Here is a 25,725-nt window from a genome sequence, read left to right as displayed (position 1 = left end):
CTCCGAATTTCATTTGCCCATTTCTTTATTTGTACGACGTTTTACAATCCAGACGAATGAATTCCAGACATACGAAATCTAAATGCACAAAATCCAGATGACTGTAATCCATATGCACGAAAGCCAGATTTTTAAAACACAAATTTTTGAAATACAGTTAATTGATATCCAGACAAACAATGTCCAGATTTTTGAAATTCCAATAAACGATATCCAGCAAAACGTAATCCTTCCAGGGGGACGCAGCACGAACCTAACCTAACCTTCTGAATAGATTTTAACACTTTAACCTTTCTGTAATGGGCAAGTAAAACAATAGCGAGTCGGTTCTGGCACTCGCCGGCCGCTGCCGCGGCACGCTCGCTTCGCTCGCTCGGCTCGTGCATGGGGGGTCACAGTTCAAACCTAACCTAACCTACTGAGTCGAATTTGATACTTAAACCTTTCTGTAATGGGCAAGTAAAACAATAGCGAGTCGGTTCTGGCACTCGCCGGCCGCTGCCGCGGCACGCTCGCTTCGCTCGCTCGGCTCGTGCATGGGGGGTCACAGTTCAAACCTAACCTAACCTACTGAGTCGAATTTGATACTTAAACCTTTCTGTAATAGGCAAGTAAAACAATAGCGAGTCAGTTCTAGCGTGGGGGTCGTAGTTCAAACCTAACCTACTGAGTCGACTTTGACACTAAAACCGGTCTGTAATGGACAAGTAAAACAATAAATTTACTTACTGACAATGTTTATTTTCAGTCGATAGTAATAGTAGAATCACGATTGTATGGAAATCAAATAAAAAGATTATGAAAATCTGGCAATAGTTTATCTGTTATCTATACATATAATAAAATCGTAGGAAAGTCAAAACTGTACATTGAATATTTTTTTAAAAGAATACATAATCCATGATCTATAATCGATATAGAAGCCAAAAATATAGTTTTTAGAATTTTTGTCTGTTTGTCTGTTTGTCTGTTTGTCTGTTTGTCTGTATGTTTGACCGAGCTAATCTCGAAAAGTACTGCATAGATTTACTTCAAATTTTGCATGAATATTCCTAAGAGGTCGGGTGAGGATAGTTTAAACATATTATCATGATATCACCTTCGGGGGAGGAGCTGTGAACCTTTATTTTTCTTACATATTCCGTGTACTACGACAGCGTACAATCTAAAGACTCATGTTTAAATGTTGGTTTCGAGTAAGCCATGCTATTATCTAGCTTTACAAAATAAAAACTATGTCATTTACGTAATTTGGGCAGAGAAACAGTTTAATGAATTTAGTAGTATAAAGACAAATCTGAAACAGCGCCATCTATGAGATTTCGTAAAAATCAAATCAATTCACATGTTAACACTACTGAAAATACTGTTGAAAATTAATAATTTAAATATAATCATGTTATTTATTTAACTCTTTAACCCATATCTTCTCTTCCCTATAAGGTGCGCTTATATTTCGTGTGAATATACTACATTTTTAAAAGTGAGGGTAGATGTTTATTATTTTAAGTCAAACTAGACACCATTACAATCTCAGAGCAATATTACAATTAATCTAATATTGATTGTGTTCATTGGTTACATTTTTAAAATCTTCGTGTTTTATTTTATAAAGAACTAGCAATGACCTGCGGTTTCACCCGCATAGATAGCGATATCGTTACAGTGAAAAGTCTACTATAGGTCGGACTATAGGTTTAATTTTTAATCACATGAAAATCACCTTTACCCCGTCCCGCACTACGGCCTTTTTCTTTTTTTTTTGTTTTAGTGGGGAAATCTTTCATAGATACCCACAGCCTCCGGGGGAGGGGCCGTGGGTTATGTCGGATTCCTACCGACCAAAACCCCACTGTGTTCCGTCAAGACGCATATTGGTAGAATTCCTCCGTGACCCCCGCACTACGGCCTGCTCGAACAGTATACGTACTATTTTCTGTAGATTGACACTTTCAAATTCGTTATATCTTTTGAATGGAATATCCAATTCTTTTCATTTAAAAAGTATTTTGCTGGTATTGAAACAGTCTGTAATAAAACATCATTTAATGGGATAAGGATTAATATATGTGTATGGATAACATGGTTTGATTACTGTCGGCACTTCTATTTACTTTGAAAACGTAAAAAAGTTGTTGTAGTAACATAACTACTGAAGATGGACATATGGTATCGCGGACTTTCTTGTAGATATTGATCCATTCTATAATACTGTAGAACATTTTTTTGTTCTATCTTCAATAGATTCCGCAGCGCACGCGATGACAGAAGTTTTATTGAGGATTTTTTTACACCTTGGGTTACATTATTGCATTTTTGGTAAGGATCTCTAATTTTTTTGAAAATGCAATATAGCCTATGTTGCTCAGTAAAGATGCAGCTTTCTAATGGTGAAAGAATTTTTGAAATCGGTCCAGTAGTTTTTGCGTGAAAACCATACATACATACTTACATACATACTTACAAACTTTTCCTCTTTATAATATTAGTATAGATAGAAAAAATTCGATCACGAGGCGGGACCCGAACCCACATAATTTCGTGATCGAATGTTTCTATTCTTTATAAATTTATTATTTATAAATTTATACATATTTATAAAGCATTTGAATGTCATAAAACCAAAAATATCAAATTCAATCTTTGTGTTTTGTGAATTTTCACCATGCGTTCCCACAAAAGGTAAGTTGTTACTTTTATAGGTATTTATTATTTATAATGATAGCAATTCATGTTTTTTAAAGTGAAACTTTTATTACATCGTCTCAAACTTTTTGGTCTGTGTAGCGCATGTCGCGTGACGGTCGAACCATACGATAATTATCGTACAAATACGATAATTTTGTGCCTAAGTTTCACTTTTACCGTGGTTTCATAAAACCACACAACATTTTTATTGGTTTTATAAAGGTTTTATATTACACTTTTAGAATGAAATAATAAAATGATGAATTCTTTTTGACTTTAACAAGATTTTGAGGTGCGTTGGGAACAGTAGTTTGTTGATAAAATTTTATTTGTAAGTAGCTTTTTTTATAGATTTACAGTTAACTGTTGATTTTTTATTTACAGATTCAATGTTCATAAAATTATATCGCCTTTGGAAGACGATTTCTGCTGACAATTTTACAACACCACTTGAAAATTGATGATTTGATGATGAAGATAGTGGCAGCGAGGATTAAGTGGAAATTAGTAATCATCCGCTTCGTCAATTTTTGACTGAAGTTAATGTCCAACGTATGGTTCAATCATTGGAAGTATCTCGGGTAATTTTGGAGGATATTTTTCAGGAAGGAGAGAAGGGGCAGCCAACCACATATCAAAGTACTACGTTTTAGTACCGAAAAAAATGTTATTGCCAAATGAAACATAAATTTTGCACTCACAACTGTACAAGTTATGATTTTTATTCTGACTGCTGTTATCTGATTATAATATTTATCGTTATGGCTATCGACCGTACTGGGATGAGAGTACATGATATACTCATCATCCAGGATTGCATAGAGCATTTTCACACTGAAAAAGATGTTTTCTTTGAATCGTAGTTACTTCATTTATTTATTTTTAATCATTTTACATAATATGTTTTATATTTGCCCATTTTCATTATATTTTATAAATAAAATGGAACCAACATAACTTTGTTGTGTATCATTTCTCTATTAATAACCCGTAGGCATATTTTCCAAGCGCCCCATTTACCTAAGGTGCGGTCCTGAAATTTTAATGTATACTTTTGCCTAATATAAGCTCAAGCTCATTTTTAGATGAAAATAACAAAGAGAACTTATTTATTAAAATTTAGTAGATAAAAGAAATTATGTTACGATTTTATAAGAAAACACAGTATATTTATTAGGCGGCGGTGATTTTCCAGGCAAAAGATATTCATCAGCTCAATAAAATTGAATAGTATGTTGTTAGTTATTCTTTAAATTCACAGATTGTAATGAGCATTTCCGCAAGCAAGTTGTATCGTAGTTTAGATATATCATAGTTTTGACACATTAAAGTTCCAACAAAACCCTCAAATTTTTGAGCAGTTGAGCAAGATAATTTTTAAAAAATGTGCTGCGTTAAGTATTATAGAAAAGGTTAGTTCGTTGATAATTATTATTTCTTCATCATTTACATGTTGTTAAATGTTAGTAAAAATAAACTTTGACTGTTAATACTTTTGTTCAGTATTTACCTGTATGATTATTGCTTGGTAATTAATATGTATATTTTCATGTCGTATAGCTAATTATAAACATAAGTGTGATGTGAAACTAGCTGGATTTATTTTTACACACTCACAGCCATATATTTTATATTAAAATAGTGTTAATAGTGTAAATCATAATATTTTTTCACAATTAAAAATATTTCCTTTTTTCTGATGGTATTGGCATCTAATTAAACCGCGCTGTCGTTTCGTTCACTAAAAGTGATGTTATGAGGACCGAATATGTAGCCGCCTCAACTTACGGAAACGAGAGTAACCTGCGTTGTCTGTTAGTTATTGTATAGTCGAATTTAACGTTACATGGAAATTGGAATCTAAATATATTATGTATACTTATATTAAATCTGTACATGAAATATATTTCCTAAATAACTATCACGGGGTGATTAGGGATCGACACTGATGCCAACGAAGCAAACAGTAAAATTTTTGTCCGTCTGTCTGTCCATATAACCGTTATAGAAACAAAAACTACTCGACGGATTTAAACGAAACTTGGTACAATTATTTTACATATTCCTGAGCAGAGCAGTAAAAGTAGAGTTAAAGCTACACAGAAATCATATTGTATGAAAGAAATGTTCTCCTTATTATATAAAAGATATCTCCCGACATCATAAATGTATATCTTTTATGGTTGACTCACAATAACACGTGTAACTTCCGATAGCTTAGGAGTTCGAAGCTTTCTGATTATATTTGTCTATAACACTCTCAGTCCGTTTCAACTCAATTTTTATTTTCATGCATCAGTGCCACCTAAAAAATCTTTATCTCGAAAATCGAGCAAAGCTAAGAAAATGAGAAATAAGAGTTCTCAAGAATCGTTAGAGGTAAGAGGCTTACTATAGGCCGAAAACAACATGTGTTATGCCGAGAACCTGAAACCGCTTCACAACGAGAATTGCGGCTCACAGCTGACCCCGAACGGCACGTACTATCCCGTGAGACCGAAACCTTCACTGAGAGGGTATAATGTCTCACAGCTGATCACGGCCGTCATATTTTATCTCGAGTATCTGAAACTTTTACTCAATATGAAGACCGTTTGACAAATGATAGGGTGCACCATAATATTATTCGATCTCTTGAAGATGAACATGAGCATAAGCAATGACTAGAGTAAGGACGCGAATATTACAATTAATTGAGACAAAAACGATTAATAAGTTTGTTCAATGAAAGATTAAGAATTGAAACTATTCGGTCTCTGGAAACGGACGAATAGCGGGAGGCCCCTCTTACTGCAGACAGATTTCGACATAGTCTTAATGACTTAGATTAGAGGTAAACATAGAAGATCAATCTACGAATTCGGTGGTGGGGTCCGACAAATATAAAAGTGGGTTTGCTTATAACCTCACAATTGATTACAGATCATCTTCTGTATAGGCGATATTAACGTAGTATGTTATTTTTGTAATGCTTTAAAGTGGAGTAAGGACAATTTTAGAACATGTTTCATCAGGTTAATTCGTATGTATGCAGTTTTAAATCGACATTAGAAGCTTTTCCTCAAGATGGTGAATGGTGATATTAATATAAAATTGTTATAAATGCCGATAGACGGACGTCTATCGGCACTCAGGAACTTCCTGGGCGTGTTATAACGCCCAGGCCACAGTATTACAATTTTTTCTACAGCAGGGCGACGAATGTATTTTCGCATAGCAACGGAGGGGAACTCGCGGGGGGTCAAGTGACGCGGGCCACGTACCATTAACATGCTTAGTTTGTGGTACCGAGCGCGAAAGAAAGTCATCGTGTTTTTGTTTTGTTACTATGTAAACTAACGTAATTTAATATGTACTTAGGTACAATATATTCTATAACGGTGCGCTCAAACTGTTAATCTACATTTAATTTAGATTATTATTTGAAATACTAAGTAATGTAGAATTTAAATCACATTCATTCATGTTTTCCTCAGATTTTCGATTTCCTCCGATTTTAAGATTTTCTTATCAGTGTTCAATTTTAATTTAGTTAAATTTTATAAGAGACAATTAAGAACATTCAGAAATAAAGTGTCACGTATTTTTTTAAACGACGAATGACGAAAAACGACGTTATCGCGGACGAAGTCGCGGGCAACAGCTAGTACGATTATATGGGAACCAAATAAAAAGATTATGAAAATTTGGCAATAGTTTATTTGGAAAATGGTACGATGGGAAACAAAAAAAAGTATTCTGAGAATCTGGTATATTGAGATCTGGATTATGAGAATACGGGAAACAAAAAAATACTTTTTAAAAATCTGGTTTTGGTGCATCTGGAAATTGATGCATCTGGGAAATTAAAAAAGTAATTTTAAAAATTTGTCATTCATTACATCTGTCTTTTAAAAGTTCTAACAACCGTTTTCGGGGTTTTAAAATTCGGGTAATAGAAATTCGAGTTTTTAATAGGTTACCGGTAGATAAGTATGTTGTATAAAGAATTTGATGTTGATATTTATTTCATTTATACTTACTACACCTGTGCGGGAAATTGCTTAGTACTAAAACAGGTTTATATTCATATTTACATAGTAATGTGAGTTTTCATTTCGAAAAATTTTGTGTAAGTAAGTATATTAAATTGAGTTCCTGGGTGATCTGGAAACACAATTGGGCCCGGAAGATGGCGCTGCAGTCACTCCTCCTAATCACATGAACCGATTTGGATGAATATTTGTGTGCACATTTCATTGTTGTGGGATGATTGGTTGATTCGTTTTCACATTAGCTAATATTATGTATTTTTGTTGTAAACTTAATTTAATGTTTATAATACATTATTTTTGGTATAAATAGACGAACGAACACTGGCTAGTGTTCGTCTCACATTGCTGTACCTGCCTACCTACCCTACCAGGGCCTAACTTTGTTCTGGCTATTTTATTTTGATTATTTGTAATGAATAATTACAATTATAATAGAGTGCAAAAAATAAATACATGCGTCAATATATTTTGTGTTTTTTTTAAAACAATTTTTTTATTTAAAAAAATATCATTCCGACCGCGGCTTTGCCCGCGTGAATTAGGTTATATCGTGAATCCTGTTTTATCCCACAGAAGTGTTCAGTTCGGATAAAAAGTATGTGTAAATCCAGGCAATTAGCTATATTTTATCAAAATTGGTAATGTAGTCTTGACGTGATTAAGTAACAACTAACAAAAAAATATACAAATTAACATCCAAAGTTTCGCATCAGTTTTACTGTATTAGTGATATCTTCCACTCTTGACTTTGACTGAGAAGAATTAGGGTTTATAACTTCTTTCAGAAATAGTACCTTTCATTTCTGGGCATGATGTAATATCTACGTCAGCATCAAATTCTATCTAAATCAATTCAGTAGTCCGCGTTATTGAGTACCATTTCATTTTTTCAGAGTAACAATATTTTTTGTTATTTTAAAGATTATTTATAACCTGTATTATTTTGTAATAAAGTTAACATTACGAAATAATAATAATTATTAATAATGTCTAAGTAGTTGTTAAAAAGAAGATTATTTGTTTATAAGCAAGAAAATAAAACCAATAAATCAACAATTAAATAAATACAGTATAACAATATTATAACTGTATGACGACTCCATACATGTTTGTCCCGAGTCGGCCAGCGGCAGCGCGGCGAGTTTGCAAGAATGACTTCGCGCACACCCGCGTTCGCGATAGCGAGCTATTAGACTCCGCCCGCCAGGCAGTGGATTTTTTTTTGTGTATCGTCTTAAGAAAAAACACTATTTTTAACGTTCATGATATTTTTGATGTCATTTTTGTTATTTAAACTATTTAAAAAACAGTTTAAAAAAGTTCTGTCTTGGACGTCCGTGTGTCTGTATGTGCGGATCCTTTTTCTTGTTAACACGATAGCGACCGAAATACTTTACTAATCGAGTCCTTTTTTTTCTCTTACGCTTGAGTATGCTCAGGAATAGAACCCTTTCATTTTTCAGGGTCTGATTCGATGTGGTTTAATTGTTATTAAATAAACAAAAATAATAATTAATAAATATTTATTAAAAAAAAATTATGAGGCGTGCACTTTTGGATTTTCCAAATTATTTTTGATAATGCAATGAAATTTTCATTTATATCAATATGCCTAGTTAGCTGTCCTGTTGCATTGCAATAAACGTAGTTTTTACAGGCGTAATCAATATTCCAAATAGTTGGTATAATATAGAGAACAATAACTATCCCATTCATTTATAATATTATTAAGGATAAGGAATATTTAGTCTAGGAAATTAAAGTGAAATAAAACAACGCTTGCTTATTGTACTCACATTTATTAACTTACAATAGGATATTTATTTATAATAATAATCTTATACAATTAGCTCACTGATGACCTATTTTAAAACGTTGCTTATCAACGAATAAAAAAAACGAAAAACAATGTTTGAAACAAATTTTACACTTATAAATTAAAAATAAATAATTCCCAGTTTTTATTCTGCTCATAAGATCAATATGCATAAAGCAGAATGTTGTTGAATGTTTAATAAAAATGAGCATAGGGAGATTAGGTAGCTAAATAATTTTATGATCTCGATAATTACGAGTAACGATTGTATCAGCCGCGCCCACAAACTCTGACATACCGTGTTTTCCAATTACAGCACTAGAGCGCATTATGTTGAATGTTCCAACTACAGCAACGCTTCGCACAATCGAGCACTCTTAAAAGTAATGCGCGTGAATCGATTTATCGTTAGTAATTATTAATTATTGTTGGAAAAAAATTTAAAGCTTTCGTTTCATTGTAGTTTTTTCGAAATAATCAAAGTTAATTCAAATTGTGTTAAAAAATAAATATAAGTATGGATGAAGGTACAAACATTGAAAAAAATGTTAATGAAATAATCAAAATCCAAATTACTTAAAATAACCGTAAATATTTTTCAACCAATTATTATGTATACCACTTTATTTACACAATAATGAGGTTATTGCTAACTCTATTCAGAATATTTTTTTTTTTCAACACTGAACTTAGCGCAACCTGCTGGTGCGTTTCACGTTCCAATTAAGAATCAGCATTAATTCGGCACTGAGTCGCATTATTTATTCTCTGTAGACTGTAATTGGAAAACAGCCATAGACATCACCTACTAAATGTCAAAAATATATCCCGCTCAATTTCGTAAGTATGCGATAGAATCAGTGTTGATTGTGTTAAAAAAAATCAGAATCAGAATCCGCCGTATATTATTATACCAACATAGGGCTTGGTTGTAAATTCGTTTTTAATCTAAACATACATATTATGTACTAAGCTTTTTATTACTTTACGATTACATATTTAAAACTATAGTAACTACATAATTATATTATTAATTAGTTATCAATACGCCTGAAGGGAGAAGGAATTGAAGGACTCACATAATTTATTATTAAGACTATCTCATATTATGCAACATTATGAGACTAATGCTAGGTACAACTTTACATTTGTACAGTATGTAGGTATATACTATATACATAACTAAAAATTTCTTGTATAAAGGGCTTATTAATCCAAGTAAAATTATAATTAATTTTGACGAGGTATTCTTCAAAGCAAAATATTTAACATGACCCGACATTTGGTAAATTAGCCCTTAAAGTAATCTTTTATTTAGTAATGTACTTCCAACTGTTATAAATGTAACACATCATAATATTTTCGATTATGCTTCTTATCTCTACTGTACTCAATAATTATTTGAGCTTTCATTTACAATTAGGATGTAAAACCTTATGAATTTATGTTACTCTACGCACAAATTAGTAGACTTAGACAACCTACCTAAATAGGTATAACATACAGTGAAGAATTAATAATTACTCGTAAGTTTTATGTTATTATTTTACAATAAATTTACTTATTTCTATTAGCTTTTATATGTATAAACTAACTATGTAGTTATGTTATATGTAAGTAGTGAAAATTTTCGTAGATACCATAATAAAGTTTTAATATTTACATTATTTAATGCATAATTATAATAATTGTTATAAAATACAGTTGAATTATACATACTTATTATGTTAAATATAATACAAAGACGTATTAACCGAATGTATACTTCTGTTGTTCTGCTAAGTACATATATATAAGAATCAAAATTAATGTTTTATCCACTCAAGTGCGGGACGACCGGGAGCCGGTCGATCCACATTCAGGGGCTTGTGCGTTGCGACCGGCTCCCGGTCGATCAACAGTCGTGGGTTTTTCGTTCGCTTTATAAAACGGTCTAATAACCTTCCTCTTTCTAACTTATATGACATGTTAAGGAAAGAACAGGCTAGCTATAAATCAAGATAACAACATAACCACATGATATATGTGGCCCACTTTTCATGACACATTGAGTAGGTAGTTTTTTGTACAAAAAAATAAACGAGGAATGTGTAAAAAAAATGTATGGGAGGGTATGATGTTTTTATTTTCTCGTAAGAAGAGTGTAATAAAGGATCAATAAATATTAAAATCTCACTGAACAGCTGTTTTAATTTTTTATTAGCAGACAAAATGTAACAAAAATTACAAGGCTACATTTGCTTTGACTTACAAGTTGTTTTTATTTATTTAAATGTTACCATGTTTTGACAAGGCATAGACTATTTTATTATCTATGAATATACATATATACTTGCAAATGTGCTATTGAGGAATCTGAGATAATCGACTTTAAAAAAATATTGGACCGCCAAAAACCCCAACTGCGGCGGCACCGGGAGCCGGTTTCGCACAAGACCCGATTTTTGCAAAATGGCTCCCGCACTTGAGTGGTTATGAAGGCGATAATACATATCCTGAAACTGTTTTTTAATTATTTATTTATAGGTTTTAAATTTATGCTGTAACGATAGAAGCGTCAGCATAAAAATTTAAAAAATGTGCAAAAATGGATGGACTGTTGACAGTCAAAATCGCGGCTTGCAAAATCTAGTGTTAAAGCAGTTAATAAATAGCATAACACGACGTGTATTTTAGTTACATTCTTAAGCTTTTAGTAGGTACATACTACAAAATTACAACATTAAAATTGAGTATATAACAATATAATTTATCCACCGTTTACATGGCATAAGGTACTAACTATCCATGTTATTTTGCATGGATAGAGTTGCAATCAAGGTACCTATGTATATAAATACTTTGAAACTATTTATGTAGGTATTTTGATTTGTTTATATTTTTATCATTTTCCAGTAAATATACTTACTCAAAATTTTGACTCGTTTATTTATTTATTTTTTCGTTCAGGCTGGCGCGCTGCAATTCGTCGCGGCGTCAACGACGCGCGCAATTTGTCAAACTAAATGAATGAACGCCATTTTGATTTGTTTATATTTGTATCATTTCACAGTAAATTAACACTCAAAAATTTATATTCTTTTATTTATTTTTACAACATGTAATTTTGATTCGTTTATTTATTTTTATTATTAATTCTCTTTTTAACTGTCCCCGCGCTGTTGCCTATAGCGCGAGCGTGTTAACCGTCAGGCTTGTGGCGGTTCGTCGAGCGGGCTTGCTCGAGGAAGTTCGTCTCTTCCGAACGTCGATGTCGAAGCGCTGCGGGATGGCGCCGTCGACGTCGACGTCGATGTTGATGTCGATGTTGATGTCGACGACGACGAGTCGCCTTGCTCGTCGCTCGCGTCTCTGGAATCGAGACTGTTATTTTTGTTATCTATCGCGTTGAGGCTTTGCGGTTGGTGATTATATTTAGTTAAATTTACCTACTACACGGTTAGTACATTTTTTATAATATACAGAACATTTGGAAAAAATGTGGTATACCTATTATTGACATCGTACAAACCATAGAAATCTAAATAACAAGACACATAGAAGTGCTATAATGTCATAATTCGTATGAAAACCGCTGTCGCCAAAATCAACACATTTAAATCGAGTACACACAAGTAAACTATGCCTTTTATTGGACAGCTTGATTTTAGTGAAAACTAACTTAAATATTAATTTAAGCTTTTTAATATGTATCCTAACGCACGAATTTACGGTTTAGTTTAGAATAACATCCATATGTATATGAGACGTTTTGTTTCTTTTTGCTCCAATACGAAAAAATTCGGCTTTTCTACAACAGAGGTTGTCAATTTTCAATAGATATAACTTTGAACAAACTCATAGAAATAAGGTTGAAATTTGTGTTAAACGTGATAATAAGAATGGTCGACTGTGTCATTCATTGTTATTTCGATTACTATGGTGACACTCGTAATACTTGTAAATATTCTATAATTTTAAGGAAAAACGGCATTACTTCTAAAAAAAAATATTTACCGATGAAATATTATTCATTTATTAGTATAATTACAACTTGTGGAAGAATTTCCGCAATGGGAAATGCTGAAACACACCATGTTTACACACATACGTCTCCAGAGCAACTGAACAGTGACGAACACACTGGTGGTGTGAAAGTCACCTGAGTGGCGACAAGGTCACGCGCGCTTACGACTTCTAGTGTCTTGTTATTTAGATTTCTATGGTACAAACACATAATAAGACTTAGGGCTGATTTTTCAATCCTTGGTTAAAACTTATTCGTAGAATAACGTATTAAACTACTATTTATGAAATGTATTCTAATGCCAGTATTTGACAGTTTACAGGTGGCATTTTAATATTATCGAGTAATACTTTATTGGACGGGTAAGTTTTATCCAAGGATTGAAAAATCGGCCCTTAATGACACATTCTAGCAGATATTCATTTTAATAGTATCTATTTGCATACCAAATTAAAAACCTGTATATACCTGGAAAATATATCGAAAGATTTTCGCATCGCAAAAATATGGAGTTGTACAAAACAAACATTCATGTATTTCTGACACAAATTTATCAGCATACACACGCTAATAACTAAAATAATTATATCATAGGTCGAGATCAAGTTTCTAGTGGTGAAGTAATTTTTAAAATCTATACAGGGTGTCCCACTATTGGTATACTAAGCGCGAAGAGACGTAGTTTTGCATACACTGTTCACGTAAAAAATACTTAAACAAAAAAATTACATCAAAAATTTTTTGCTAAATTTTTCCTGAAAATCCATGTTTTCTTCTCTAGCTTCGCGCAGCCGGCATATACCGCTTCTCTAATGTGAGCATTTTGTCTATGAAAACATAATCTTAAACGATAGCTCACGTGCGGGTGACAAAGTTGGGCGGGTTGCTTGTTAGGGGTGTACACATAGAGTTTTAAGAATTCATCTATTTGAAAAAAAACTGCGTCGGAGTTTTATAAGTATTTTTTACGTACTCAGCGTATGCAAAACTATAACCTGCTTTGAGCTTAGTATACCAACAGTGGGACACCCTGTATAGTATTGTTTGTGTTTACAATATTAGTGTACACATTACAAAATTTCGGTAGTAAGTAGTAAGTAAGAATAATATAAAAAGAGACTCACTTATGAAATCCGTTTGTCTGGCATGTGTTGTAAGCGCCGCAGTGTTGGCACTTCAATCCGACTACGTGAAACTTCACCGTTGAAAGCTGAAAATAAACAAATACAATTAATTTTTAAATCCTATACTGTATAAATATAAAATATAAAAAAGAAATTGAGTACTACTATTGACTTAGTCTTTGTTAGTATGATTTAGTGCAATTTTAACAGATATAGGATAGGTTTTATCTTAATAATTTTTAATAAAAAGAAAGCCCTTAAAAATATGCTTTAATATGTGCTTAAAATGAGTCTAAATAATTTATTTAAATCTATACATATAATAAATCTGTAGAAGGGTCAATTCTGTATATTGAAAATATTGAAAAAATAAATAGTAGGGGGTGTTACTGGATCGATACCAAACCCAAATGTGATAAAAAAAATTTTTGTCTGTCTGTCTGTATGTGAAGGCATCACGTGAAAACTAACGGTTCGATTTCGATGAAACTTGGTATAATTATACCTTATTATCCTGGGCATAAAATAGGATACTTTTTATCCCGGAAAAATACGTATAAAAAAATAAATCTTAATTTTTCCGCGCGGACGGAGTCGCGGGCGGAAGCTAGTTAATAATAAAAAAAAAGGAATACACACCTTATGACAATCCTTGCACAGAATGGTAGTTTTGTAGTCAGCATACTCTGGAGGCATGGGCGTAGCGGCTACTTCTGAATCTAGATACTTCCATAGCTAATAAAATATAATATTATTAAAGAAAGAATATTAATTTTAAATTTCACGCGTATCGTTGCAATACAGCAAATACTTTTTCACCAATTTTTTATTTTTAGTTTTCATTATTTTTACAAAATATGCCAAGGATACAGGGTGTCCCAGAAGTCGACGTCAAGCCGAAATTTTCTGACAGGTTATGCCACACCAGTTATCAGAAAAATTGAAAAAGTCATGTATTTTTGAAGTTATGGATTTTTTTATTTAATTCCAGAAAATGTATACCATGTGACAGTTTTTTCATTCCTGTTGTTACAAATAATTACTTTTTGCCAATTTTTTTTCTTTAACATCATCCCGAATAGTGCTTTATGTAACCTGAGATCCTAAACCCTGTCGACTTCTGGGACACCCTGTATATATTTGAAAAAAGTTAAAGAGAATAAAAAAAGATAATATCAAAAAATGTTAAGTAACTCACGTTAGACATATCGATCATGCTCGTCTGGCACGTGGGGCAGGCGTAGTGGCCCGACTTGAGCATCTGCTCGAAGCAGGGCCGGTGCAGCAGGTGCCCGCAGTCCGGGATGTGGCACGGGATGCGCGACGTGTGTATGTCCTCGAGGCACACGGGGCAATTTGCCCGCGAGACGTTCTCTACGCACTGGGGCGGAGGGAGGGGCAAATTGACAAAAAATCGGAAAAAATTACAATTTTTTTTCAATATCGGTCTATAGTATATAAAAAATATATTTTGTCATGATATTTTATTTAGAAGAAAATTTCTATAGGAACAAAGGTAAGCATCTGCTCGAAGCAGGGCCGGTGCAGCAGGATGCGCGACGTTCTCTACGCACGGGACCACAGAGCATATTAATCCATCAGTCCTCGGAATCACAGACACAATAGAAAATCTATTGTGTCGCGCCCCGATCGGGCCTTACGGTGGTCAATGGGTTAATCCGCATTTTCTGCCATCTCTTCTCTGTCGAAACTGCTTTTTAAACTGTAGGTAAATAATTTATTTCTTTCCATATTTAAACGATTCGAAGTTTATCTTACCCGATGTCCAACCCGCTGCAACTGCACAGGCAGGCACATGTTACACCGCTCGCAGTGGAAGAATCTGTCGCGACCACCAACACGGCATATACCGCAGCCGTCGCAGTGGTACTGCCTCTTGTCCTCGTCGTCGAACAGGTTGCAGATCAGGCATGTGTACTGAAATGTTGGAAAAAATTATAATAAATACAAAAAATTACAAAAATTATAAAACTTTAAATAATTTTTTTTAAGTGAAAACTTCTTTAGCGGCGTTGAGCGCTTTTTTCTATAATGGGTATAAAATCTTAAACTCGCGTCAGGACACGTGACCTGATCGAGAAAGCGTAAGACGGATGGATATCAAACATGCTCAACGTTAATAATCAAGTTTTCACTTCTGCCGGCGCTCCCGGAGTGCAACCCGTCTTTTTTTTGTGTAGTCCATCAGACAAGTCCATTGCTAATCATCCAGATGGTTGCCATAACTTGCAAGAATGATGGACTTATTATAAAAAAATCGTAAATAATTTATAATTTTATAGCAATACAATCACTGCAATTTATAGGTACCTGTGCAATTTCAAAGATATATAAATATCGCAATCTGCTGGTCTATAAAAAATCAATGTATTAAATTTAAAAAAGTAGTGTCACATGCAAATACACTCCCCATCTCGCCAAAACACCAACCTTTCCGAACCTAACTCCGCAGCTCTCGCATTCTGCCTGCACTTTCTGCCTCGTGTCGCACTCCGTACATATCAGCTCGGTCACCGACTTCCTGTTGAAGTAGTGCTCCTCGTTCTCGTCGTGGCAGTAGCGGCACATGTAGAACTTGTTGCAGCATGGCGTCTGGTGGGTATGATTATCACTACATTGTATGAAACAAAGTTGCATTCTCTGTCCCTTTATACCCATGTATGCTTAAATCATTAAAACTACGCAACCGATTATGATGCGGGTCATTTTTAATAGATACAGTGATTCAAGAGGAAAGTTTTAATATTTAATTTATTAGATTTAGAGAAAGCGGGCGAGTGGGCTTTATTCTACTAGTTTACAATATAAAACAAACGATACAATAACATGAACAGAGATCAGAGTATTCTGTAGAGCAAAGAATATAAGAGAAATCTTGGAATAAAGAATAAGAAGAAGGCTTTATGTTATTCTAGTAATATAGATATATTAAATTATATTTTAATGGCTTTGAATGTAAGAGCTTGTATATTTATATGTATATCACTACATAGTACAAAACAAAGTCGCTTTTTCTGTCACTATGTCCCTTTGTATGCTTAAATCTTTAAAACTACGCAACGGATTTTGATGCGGTTTTTTTTATAGATAGAGTGAGTCAAGAGGAAGGTTTTAGTATATAATTTATTAGGTTTCAGAAAAAGCGAAGCGAAGCGGCGAAGCCGCGGGCGGTAAGCTAGTATATAATATTATACAAATGATTTTATGTTTAAAAACTTGAAAATGATAAATTTTTCTAGCACTGAACAAAAATGTGTAAAACTTTTTCAAATTTCTTTTTTTATCTTGTATGTTCCAAAAATATATTGAAAGAAACTACCTATGTACTTAATAAAAAGATTTTCACCTACCATAAATTATTATTTGATAGCAAAAAAGATGAAAATGAAATTTACATACTAATAGAGATGAAAACAGCTGTTAAAGTAAATATATATTTTCTTAACTAAGTTTTCATAAACCTTGACAATGCAGATCAAGGGTATTCATTGTTGGTACACAAAAAAACTATATTTCTAATGTTAGATAAATATAGGAATAAAAGCTAGTATTAAATGTGTGCAAGGAAAGAATATGTTAGGAAAACACTTATATTGAATATAGAAATAAGATTTAGTATTAAAATGTGTGCAGAAAATAATATATTAGGAAAACACTTCTATTGCACAATATATTGTACAATAAGATGTAAATCTTTTGATTACAGTTCAATTATATATCTTTACAGCATATTACAGACAATATTTATTCTAGTGGATCCACAGATGATTGATTTAAAAGTAAACATTTTGTAGTCTATTTCAAGAAATTACTTGTGAAATTCTAATAAGATTATGATAGTAAATAAGTTCATATAAAATGCATTGGATGAATGATGCTATGAGGAATTGATTCAAGTGCCAAAAATATTACAGGTTCGTTGACTTTGCTTTGTTTTTCCTAAATCTGCGTATCATAGCGGAACTCGTAAACTGCGTTGGACGGATTTAAATATAGACTCCAATGTTTTGAACCCGGATCAAAGTATGTTGTTATTATTCCATCAGTATTGTAATTATTGTAATATCTCAGTAGATAAGCTTACCACAAACTTAGCTCGTCGTTTATAATGGGCGCATCCAATACGTTTTTCACTTATTTCACTTCCAGTCAAGTCAATTACTGTAGTTGTTTCACCGCTTGCATTTTCATCGTCGGAACTTGACATTTTGGCTCACATTTATTGTACCGGAGCTTTGTTGAGTTATCCAAACCAAGGTTAATGGCAATCGATGAAAATGCTCTTTCAATTAATATATTTTATTGGACGTTAATGAACAACAATTTAGTAACGTGACAATTTACAACATCTGAAAAATCTTTACATTTGACCTGACATTGACGTGACGTGTAAACTTGTCAATAATACGTCAAGAATTCCGTTTAACGCTTTCTTTGTTCTTAATGATTTTTCTTTACACATAAATTAAATTATTTTAAATTTTATTATGGGCTAAACACAAACTTGGTGAATTTACAAGAGAGCATTTTCAATGAAACAGTAAATTATATAAATAATTTTTATAATTTCCTGTTTCTGTTTTTTAATGGTCAAGGAGAAAAGAGGAATGTTGAAAGAAAGCTACATTTGGCATCATATTCAAATCACAATTCAAATTTCAAAACACCTCAAAAGCACTCAAGTTCAAATGCATGTTTAATACTTATCAAAAATGAATTACAAATATATACAAAGTAACATAATTATGTGTGGAATTTAAAAAATTACTGTAAAAACAAAATATTAATTACCAAATAAAATGAAATTCATGGTTACAGTGATCCTCATTACTCATATGTTTTATTGTAATACAGTTACATGTTTATTGCCTCCTAAATTTCAATGGAAAGTTCTAGATTTTGCATGGGAAGCTTCTGCGCGCGAAGCTGCTTTGAACACAGGCGCATATGTGCCTGAAAATAATTTGCCAGCGGGTATGGCAAGATGGAAAGATAAATTATTTATAACTATACCACGCTGGAAAACAGGTACGGTATATATATCTATTCTGTCTGTATGTCCGTTAGGTACGCATATAAAAATGAAGAGCAAGCGTTGCTGTCATATCTCTTACTAGCTGCGCTCCGCGGTTTCACCCGCGTGCGGCGTGGCCCCGCTCCCGTTGGTCTTAGCGTGATGATATTCACCTCGATCAACAAACAAAGAAATAAATACAACAAACTGCTGAAGCTGAAGAGCTTCAGTAGCTTCTGCTACGTGCACGGTGCAAAATTCCCCAAAAAAATAAATTAACAGAAATGTTTATTCACAGGTGTACCTGCATCTCTAAACTACATTTTCGTGAACGGCTCCCAATCGCAGCCCCTAAACCCGTACCCGAGTTGGGAAGATGCGTTTGTCTCCAATAGAGCATGTTGTGTCAGCTCCAACAGTACCGTGGTGTCCGCTTTCAGGGTGCACGTGGATAGTTGTGATAGACTGTGGGTAGTTGATAATGGCGTGGCGGATATGTTCAGTTAGTTGGGAGCTTTGAATTTTTCAGTCTCTACATTAAGTTTGTAAATCTGAACTGAGATTTTTATAAAAAAAAAATATACACGCACTAGAATGGTTATACGTAAGGCCGGACTCTTTTAGTCAAGCGAAAGAGATATAATTTTTTTATTGCGTGGAAAAAAAAAGTGTTACTTAAACGGCCGTTACGGTTTTAAAATATTTATTGCATAAAATATCCGTCTGTTTACGAGATGATTAAATCTTACATTTAGCTGTAGCCTGTAAACCTAAATATACCTACAGGAGCCTACAAGGTTGTAATCAAAATCATATCGAAAAATTTTTTCGCTTTTCAGGTAACGTGAAACAGGTCACGCCTCCAGCTATTGTAATATTCGATCTGAATTCTAACACTTTGATTCATCGATATGAGCTGCCCGATGATGTGATTAGAGATTCGTCAGTTTTAACTGGCATTGTGAGTAACATATAAATTCAGATTTCTCTAATTGCAACAACTCTGAGGATAGCTCATAACATGCTTAAATAACATTCACTCAAATAGAGGATTTTATTAGAAACGATCTCGTGGCAAAATGTGTCTCGACTAGAATAGAAGATACAAAAAAAAATAGTTATTGTATTATATTATATAATATATAGTTATTGTATATCTATGTAATTAAATTTCACTAACTCGCTAAAAAAACTTGAAATAACTTCCTTCTTCTGGCTAATTTAGGATTTCTAGGTAACTACTTTACCTGGTTACTATTTTTTTCACAGCTTAATACATGTAATGAAACTTTCGACTCTATAATTTATTAGTTAATTTAAACTTATAAGTTTAAAATAATTTTTAGGTTTTGAAGTTTGAAAATTTCATCCGATCTTTCAGGTAGTAGAAACATTAGGCAAAGGCTGTGCTGACACATATGCCTACATCCCGGACATGGGTTCCAACTCCCTCATAGTGTATAGCTTGAAACAGAACGACGCTTGGCGAGTGGAGAACCATTACTTCCATTTTGATCCACATTCGAGCGTGTTCAGGGTTGGCAGAGTTGAGTTTTACTGGAGTGATGGGGTTTCTTCTGCTGTTTTGGCGCCGGGGAAGAAAGCTTCTGGGTACATAATATGTTTTTACACGCTTTTTATTAGCTTCACCTGTATGTTTGTTTGTAACCGACTTCTTTGGGCGCGATTTTGACCCACTTTAAACGGCCAGATTTCGTTCAAACTTTGTAGATTTATTGAGGACCGATGACAATACACTAATTTGATAAAATTATTCCATTTTTCAATTTGCAAAATATGATTTTTGTTAATTATTTATATAATTTTCATCTATAGTCGATAAGGTAAGAAAATAATTAAAATTTTCTATAATTTTTTTCTACAGTCGATAAGGTAGGACTCGATGTTAATTTTTATTTCCAATAACACGAACACGAACACGATCACGAACTCAAACACAAACTCGAATTTTAATTCGAACACAAACACAAACACGAACAACGAACATCGAACAACGAACAACGAACAACGAACAACGAACAACGAACATGAAAACGAACAACGAACAACGAACAATGAACAACGAACAACGAACAACGAACAACGAACAACGATGAACGAACAACGAACACAAACACGAACACGAACAACGAACAACGAACAACGAACAACGAACAACGAACAACGAACAACGAACAACGAACAACGAACAACGAACAACGAACAACGAACAACGAACAACGAACATCGAACAACGAACATCGAACAACGAACAACGAACAACGAACAACGAACAACGAACAACGAACAACGAACAACGAACAACGAACAACGAACAACGAACAACGAACAACGAACAACGAACAACGAACAACGAACAACGAACAACGAACAACGAACAACGAACAACGAACAACGAACAACGAACAACGAACAACGAACAACGAACAACGAACAACGAACAACGAACAACGAACAACGAACAACGAAAAACGAAAAACGAAAAACGAACAACGAACAACGAACAACGAACAACGAACAACGAACAACGAACAACGAACAACGAACAACGAACAACGAACAACGAACAACGAACAACGAACAACGAACAACGAACAACGAACACGAACACGAACACGAACACGAACACGAACACGAACACGAACAACGAACAACGAACAACGAACAACGAACAACGAACAACGAACAACGAACAACGAACAACGAACAACGAACAACGAACAACGAACAACGAACAACGAACAACGAACACGAACAACGAACAACGAACAACGAACATCGAACAACGATTAACGAACAACGAACACGAACACGAACACGAACACGATCACGAACAACGAACAACGAACAACGAACAACGAACAACGAACAACGAACAACGAACAACGAACAACGAACAACGAACAACGAACAATGTGAATGTGAATGTGTATGTGAATGTGAATGTGAACATACACAAACACGAACACGAACACGAACAACGAACAACGAACAACGAACAACGAACACGAACACGAACACGAACACGAACACGAACACGAACACGAACACGAACACGAACACGAACACGAACACGAACACGAACACGAACACGATCACGATCACGATCACGATCACGATCACGAACACGAACACGAACACGAACACGAACACGAACACGAACACGAACACGAACACGAACACGAACTCAAACACAAACTCAAACTCAAACTCAAACTCAAACTCAAACTCAAACAAACACGAACACGAACACGAACACGAACACGAACTCAAACACAAACTCAAACTCAAACTCAAACAATTTCAAACAAACTCAAACACGAACACGAACACGAACACGAACTCAAACACAAACTCAAACTCAAACTCAAACTCAAACAATTTCAAACAAACTCAAACACGAACACGAACACGAACACGAACACGAACACGAACACGAACTCAAACACAAACTCAAACTCAAACTCAAATTCAAACTCAAACAATTTCAAACAAACTCAAACTCAAACTCAAACACAAACACGAACACGAACACAAACACGAACTCAAACTCAAACTCAAACTCAAACACGAACACGAACACGCAACACAAATTATCTTTAGCCGTTTTCTATGTTTGTTTGAAACGGACTTCTTTGGGCGTGAATTTGACCCACTTTAAACGGCCAGATTTCGTTCAAACTTTGGAGATTTATTGAGGACCAATGACAATACACTAATTTGATAAAATTATTCCATTTTTCAATTTGCAAAATATGTTTTTTGTTAATTTATATAATTTTCATCTATAGTCGATAAGCCAGGACTCGATGTTAATTTTTATTTCCAATAATTATCTTTAGCCGTTTTCTCTAATTTTGACAAATTTTTGTATAGGTACTAAAGAGAATTTTAATTCTACAAATCAAATAATAGTTTTTAAAAAAAATTAAAAATCATATGTTATCTCGACAATAGTATGCAAAATATCTTGATTCCTTTAACTAACAAGGCTATAATACTAAAAATAGTAGCCAAAATAAGGCGAAAAAAATTTTTCGATCGTAAAGCACTCTCTGATGCACTCGCATCATGAGTCGTGCAATAGTTTTAAATTAAAAAAACAAGCTATTATAAATAATCCAAACTAAAAAGTAGAAAATAAATAATAGTTTAAAAAAACTAAAAAACACGCTTTTTATAGAAAACCGAACTAAAAAATAGAAAATAAATTTAAATGAATTTAAATTAAGAAAATAGTGTTAAAAATTTCAATGAATATAAATTAATAATAGTGTGAGTATGTGATACAGACGTACGTAAAACATTCACAGACATTTAAATAAATCTGCACTATTAGAGGGAGCGCGCACGAGCAACTTTGTCTCCGCAACTATTTTGTCTCCGCAACTATTTTGTCACCGCAACTATTTTGTCTCTCCCACCTATGGGCTAGTATGAAAGTGCGCGCACGTAGCGACGCAACTCCCCATACAAATTGATGGGAGAGACAAAATAGTTGCGGAGACAAAGTTGCTCGTGCGCGCTCGCTCTTATGCAGTGATTACGCTAAATGCTCCATCATAAGTACTTAATACCTATTTTTTTATTTTTTTTATTCCATGTACAGTTTAATTTTATTGTTTTACTTACGGACGAGACGAGCAGTATGTCATTTGTGTGTATATTTTTTTCAATGTTCATTCTACATTATAGAGACACGATATCTTTACATTTTTGAAGAAAATAAAAAATAATTATGACGAGGCAGGCTTCGAATCCGCGCTTTTTGTCATTTGCGCGGGGCAACAATAATTTTCAGGTATCGCGACTTATACTTCCATCCAACGTCAAGCACAAAACAGTTTCGCATGTCGACTAAACTGTTGAGAGACAGATATGTGCCGAAAGAGATTTTGTTTAATGCAGCCGAAGTAAGTAAGAACACTGCAAGTATTTTGATTAGAATGAAATTAAATTGTTATCAGCTATCCTATCCTACTAATATTATAAATGCGAAAGTTTGTGAGAATGGATGTGTAAGTAACTATGTGTATGTTACTCTTTCACGCAAATACTACTGAAGTGATTAAAATGAAATTTAGCACACATGAAAATGGTAACTTGGATTAACACATAGGATAGGTTTTATCCCGGAAACGGAAACGGGAACTATGCGGGTTTTTCTTTGAAAACGCGAACGAAGCCGCGGGCGGAAAGCTTCTATTTATAATTAGAATTACCTACCAGTGATGTGTAATCTATGGAGTATAGAATTACCATATGCGTAAATTATGGCGTAGTACTTAGCCACATTAAATAAGAGAATATTTTATTCATAAAATTGTTATTAAAGTGCCTGTATTTTGTAGTACCTGCGATTTTAGTACCATTATAACATGTATATATTGTATAGATAACTAATCGTAATACTATTATTGTCATTCCAGGTTTTGGGAGAAAGAGGTCCACTATCTCAAGCGACAGCAGCTGACTTGGATCCTCATAATAACGTTATGTTTTATGCCCAGGTTAATTTCTCGTATAATATTATAATTTATAAGCAATTGATGTATGTGCAGAGTCCAAAAATTTGTAAAGTCATGTTCTGAGCGTCGGCCTCGCATATTTCTCAGTAGATGCTTGTAAAAGTACAAACAGAATTCACTAGAAAGAGTCGAAAATATTTTCATTATTATTTACTCGCGTTTTGTGTGTAGTTGCGTGCAAATATTCGTACAATGTAGTACATATATGGAAAAAACATTTGTGTATTGTATTTGTGCAAATGTGAGTGACTGGTTCTATAATAAACAAATTAATAACTCTGGTCCATACAGTTAAATAAAAATGGAATAAGCTGCTGGAATATGGAGAGGCCTCTCACGGAAGAAAATGTTCCGCTCATTCTTAGTGACTGTACTGTACTTGAGTTTCCTAACGATTTAAAGGTAAAAATTAACATCAGAGATAAGCGTTAGTTTTATATAAATTGTGAAAACAGACCTTATATTTAAATAGCGTAATTAAATATTATAAATGTGTACTTTCGGCTGATAAAAAGATCGGTGTCAGTGACAAGAAAATATAATTGAGTTTAAAAACTCTCTCTTCACCCATTTTTGACCGATCTGTTGAATAATACAGTGTTATTTTTGTAGTCTGATAATTATTTACAAATATTGAAATACATTTTTAAGTGTCCTTATAAAAATATTTTTTACGTTTACACAGGTAGATCAAGATGGTAATCTATGGGTATTAAGCAATAGACAATCAAGATTTCTATACGAATCCATAGACAGCAGAGAAGTTAATTTTCGAATTCTAACAGCATCCACGACAAAGCTAATACAAGGGACTCCATGTGAAAAAATGTCAACCATAGACAAAGCTTTAAGTTTGATACGACCGAAGTCAAAAACAAAATAAAAAAAATAAGAATCGATATATTATATTTTCGAATTTACAGTGTGTCAATTCTGTATTTTACCATATTTCTGTATTTTATGTTTTGAAATAAAATTTGAGTAATAAATGTTTTATAAAGATATTTTTGTTTATTTCTATTAAGCATAAATTCTTTTACTTTGTAAACTTATTAGTAACTAGTTCTATTACCGATAACAAATTCTTAATACCTACCTAAGAATATTCTGATTCAATTCTAAATACTAATTTTTCATAGGTAATGGTGTGGAAAGGCAATAAAATAAAACCCGTAAAAATAATTTAAATTTTTATTTAAATATACAACATGGTAGCTATAGCTATACAAATCCATAAGGATAATTCATAATTCCGTGTGTCCGCTGCACATGTGTTTTCGTTCGTAATATTCAGTCTTTTCACTAAAGGTACGTTTCATTGAAAACAAACCACGCGACACGTTCACACGACAACGACACGACATTATTGATACCAACACGTATCAGTACGACACATACGATATATTTAATATAGAAGTATTACATATAGTTACAATAGTAGTCCGTAGAATAGTAGGTAAAGTTTACTTTAAG

General features: G+C 33.5%; 2 protein-coding genes across 3 annotated transcripts; one reads left to right on the top strand and one right to left on the bottom strand.

Annotated features, from left to right (window-relative positions):
• Nucleotides 1–11,016: 11,016 nt before the first annotated feature.
• Rchy1 (Ring finger and CHY zinc finger domain containing 1) lies at nucleotides 11,017–18,045 on the bottom strand. Of its 2 annotated transcripts, none has more exons than XM_090111160.1 (7): nucleotides 17,774–18,045; nucleotides 16,120–16,281; nucleotides 15,448–15,606; nucleotides 14,867–15,049; nucleotides 14,308–14,403; nucleotides 13,669–13,754; nucleotides 11,017–11,901 (listed from the first exon to the last, which is right to left on the bottom strand). In XM_090111160.1, the coding sequence occupies exons 1-7, from the start codon at nucleotides 17,894–17,896 to the stop codon at nucleotides 11,727–11,729; spliced, it is 984 nt and encodes a 327-aa protein (XP_089967286.1). In that variant the 5' UTR covers nucleotides 17,897–18,045; the 3' UTR covers nucleotides 11,017–11,726. The 2 variants fall into 2 exon arrangements, with proteins under 2 accessions (XP_089967286.1, XP_089967288.1); XM_090111162.1 differs by having other exon boundaries at nucleotides 11,017–11,889.
• A 443-nt stretch (nucleotides 18,046–18,488) lies between these two features.
• LOC149901991 (dopaminechrome tautomerase-like) lies at nucleotides 18,489–25,135 on the top strand. The gene is made up of 8 exons (XM_090111283.1): nucleotides 18,489–18,717; nucleotides 19,002–19,205; nucleotides 19,543–19,664; nucleotides 20,085–20,314; nucleotides 23,526–23,637; nucleotides 24,154–24,234; nucleotides 24,544–24,654; nucleotides 24,938–25,135. The coding sequence occupies exons 1-8, from the start codon at nucleotides 18,489–18,491 to the stop codon at nucleotides 25,133–25,135; spliced, it is 1,287 nt and encodes a 428-aa protein (XP_089967409.1).
• Nucleotides 25,136–25,725: the final 590 nt, after the last annotated feature.

Source organism: Colias eurytheme, chromosome 16 (assembly GCF_061535395.1).
Source record: "Colias eurytheme isolate Ceu_HAF_F1 chromosome 16, ilColEury1 Martin Lab GWU primary, whole genome shotgun sequence".
Classification (NCBI taxonomy): Eukaryota; Metazoa; Arthropoda; class Insecta; order Lepidoptera; family Pieridae; genus Colias; species Colias eurytheme.
This window is presented reverse-complemented; position numbering and strand designations above follow the sequence as displayed.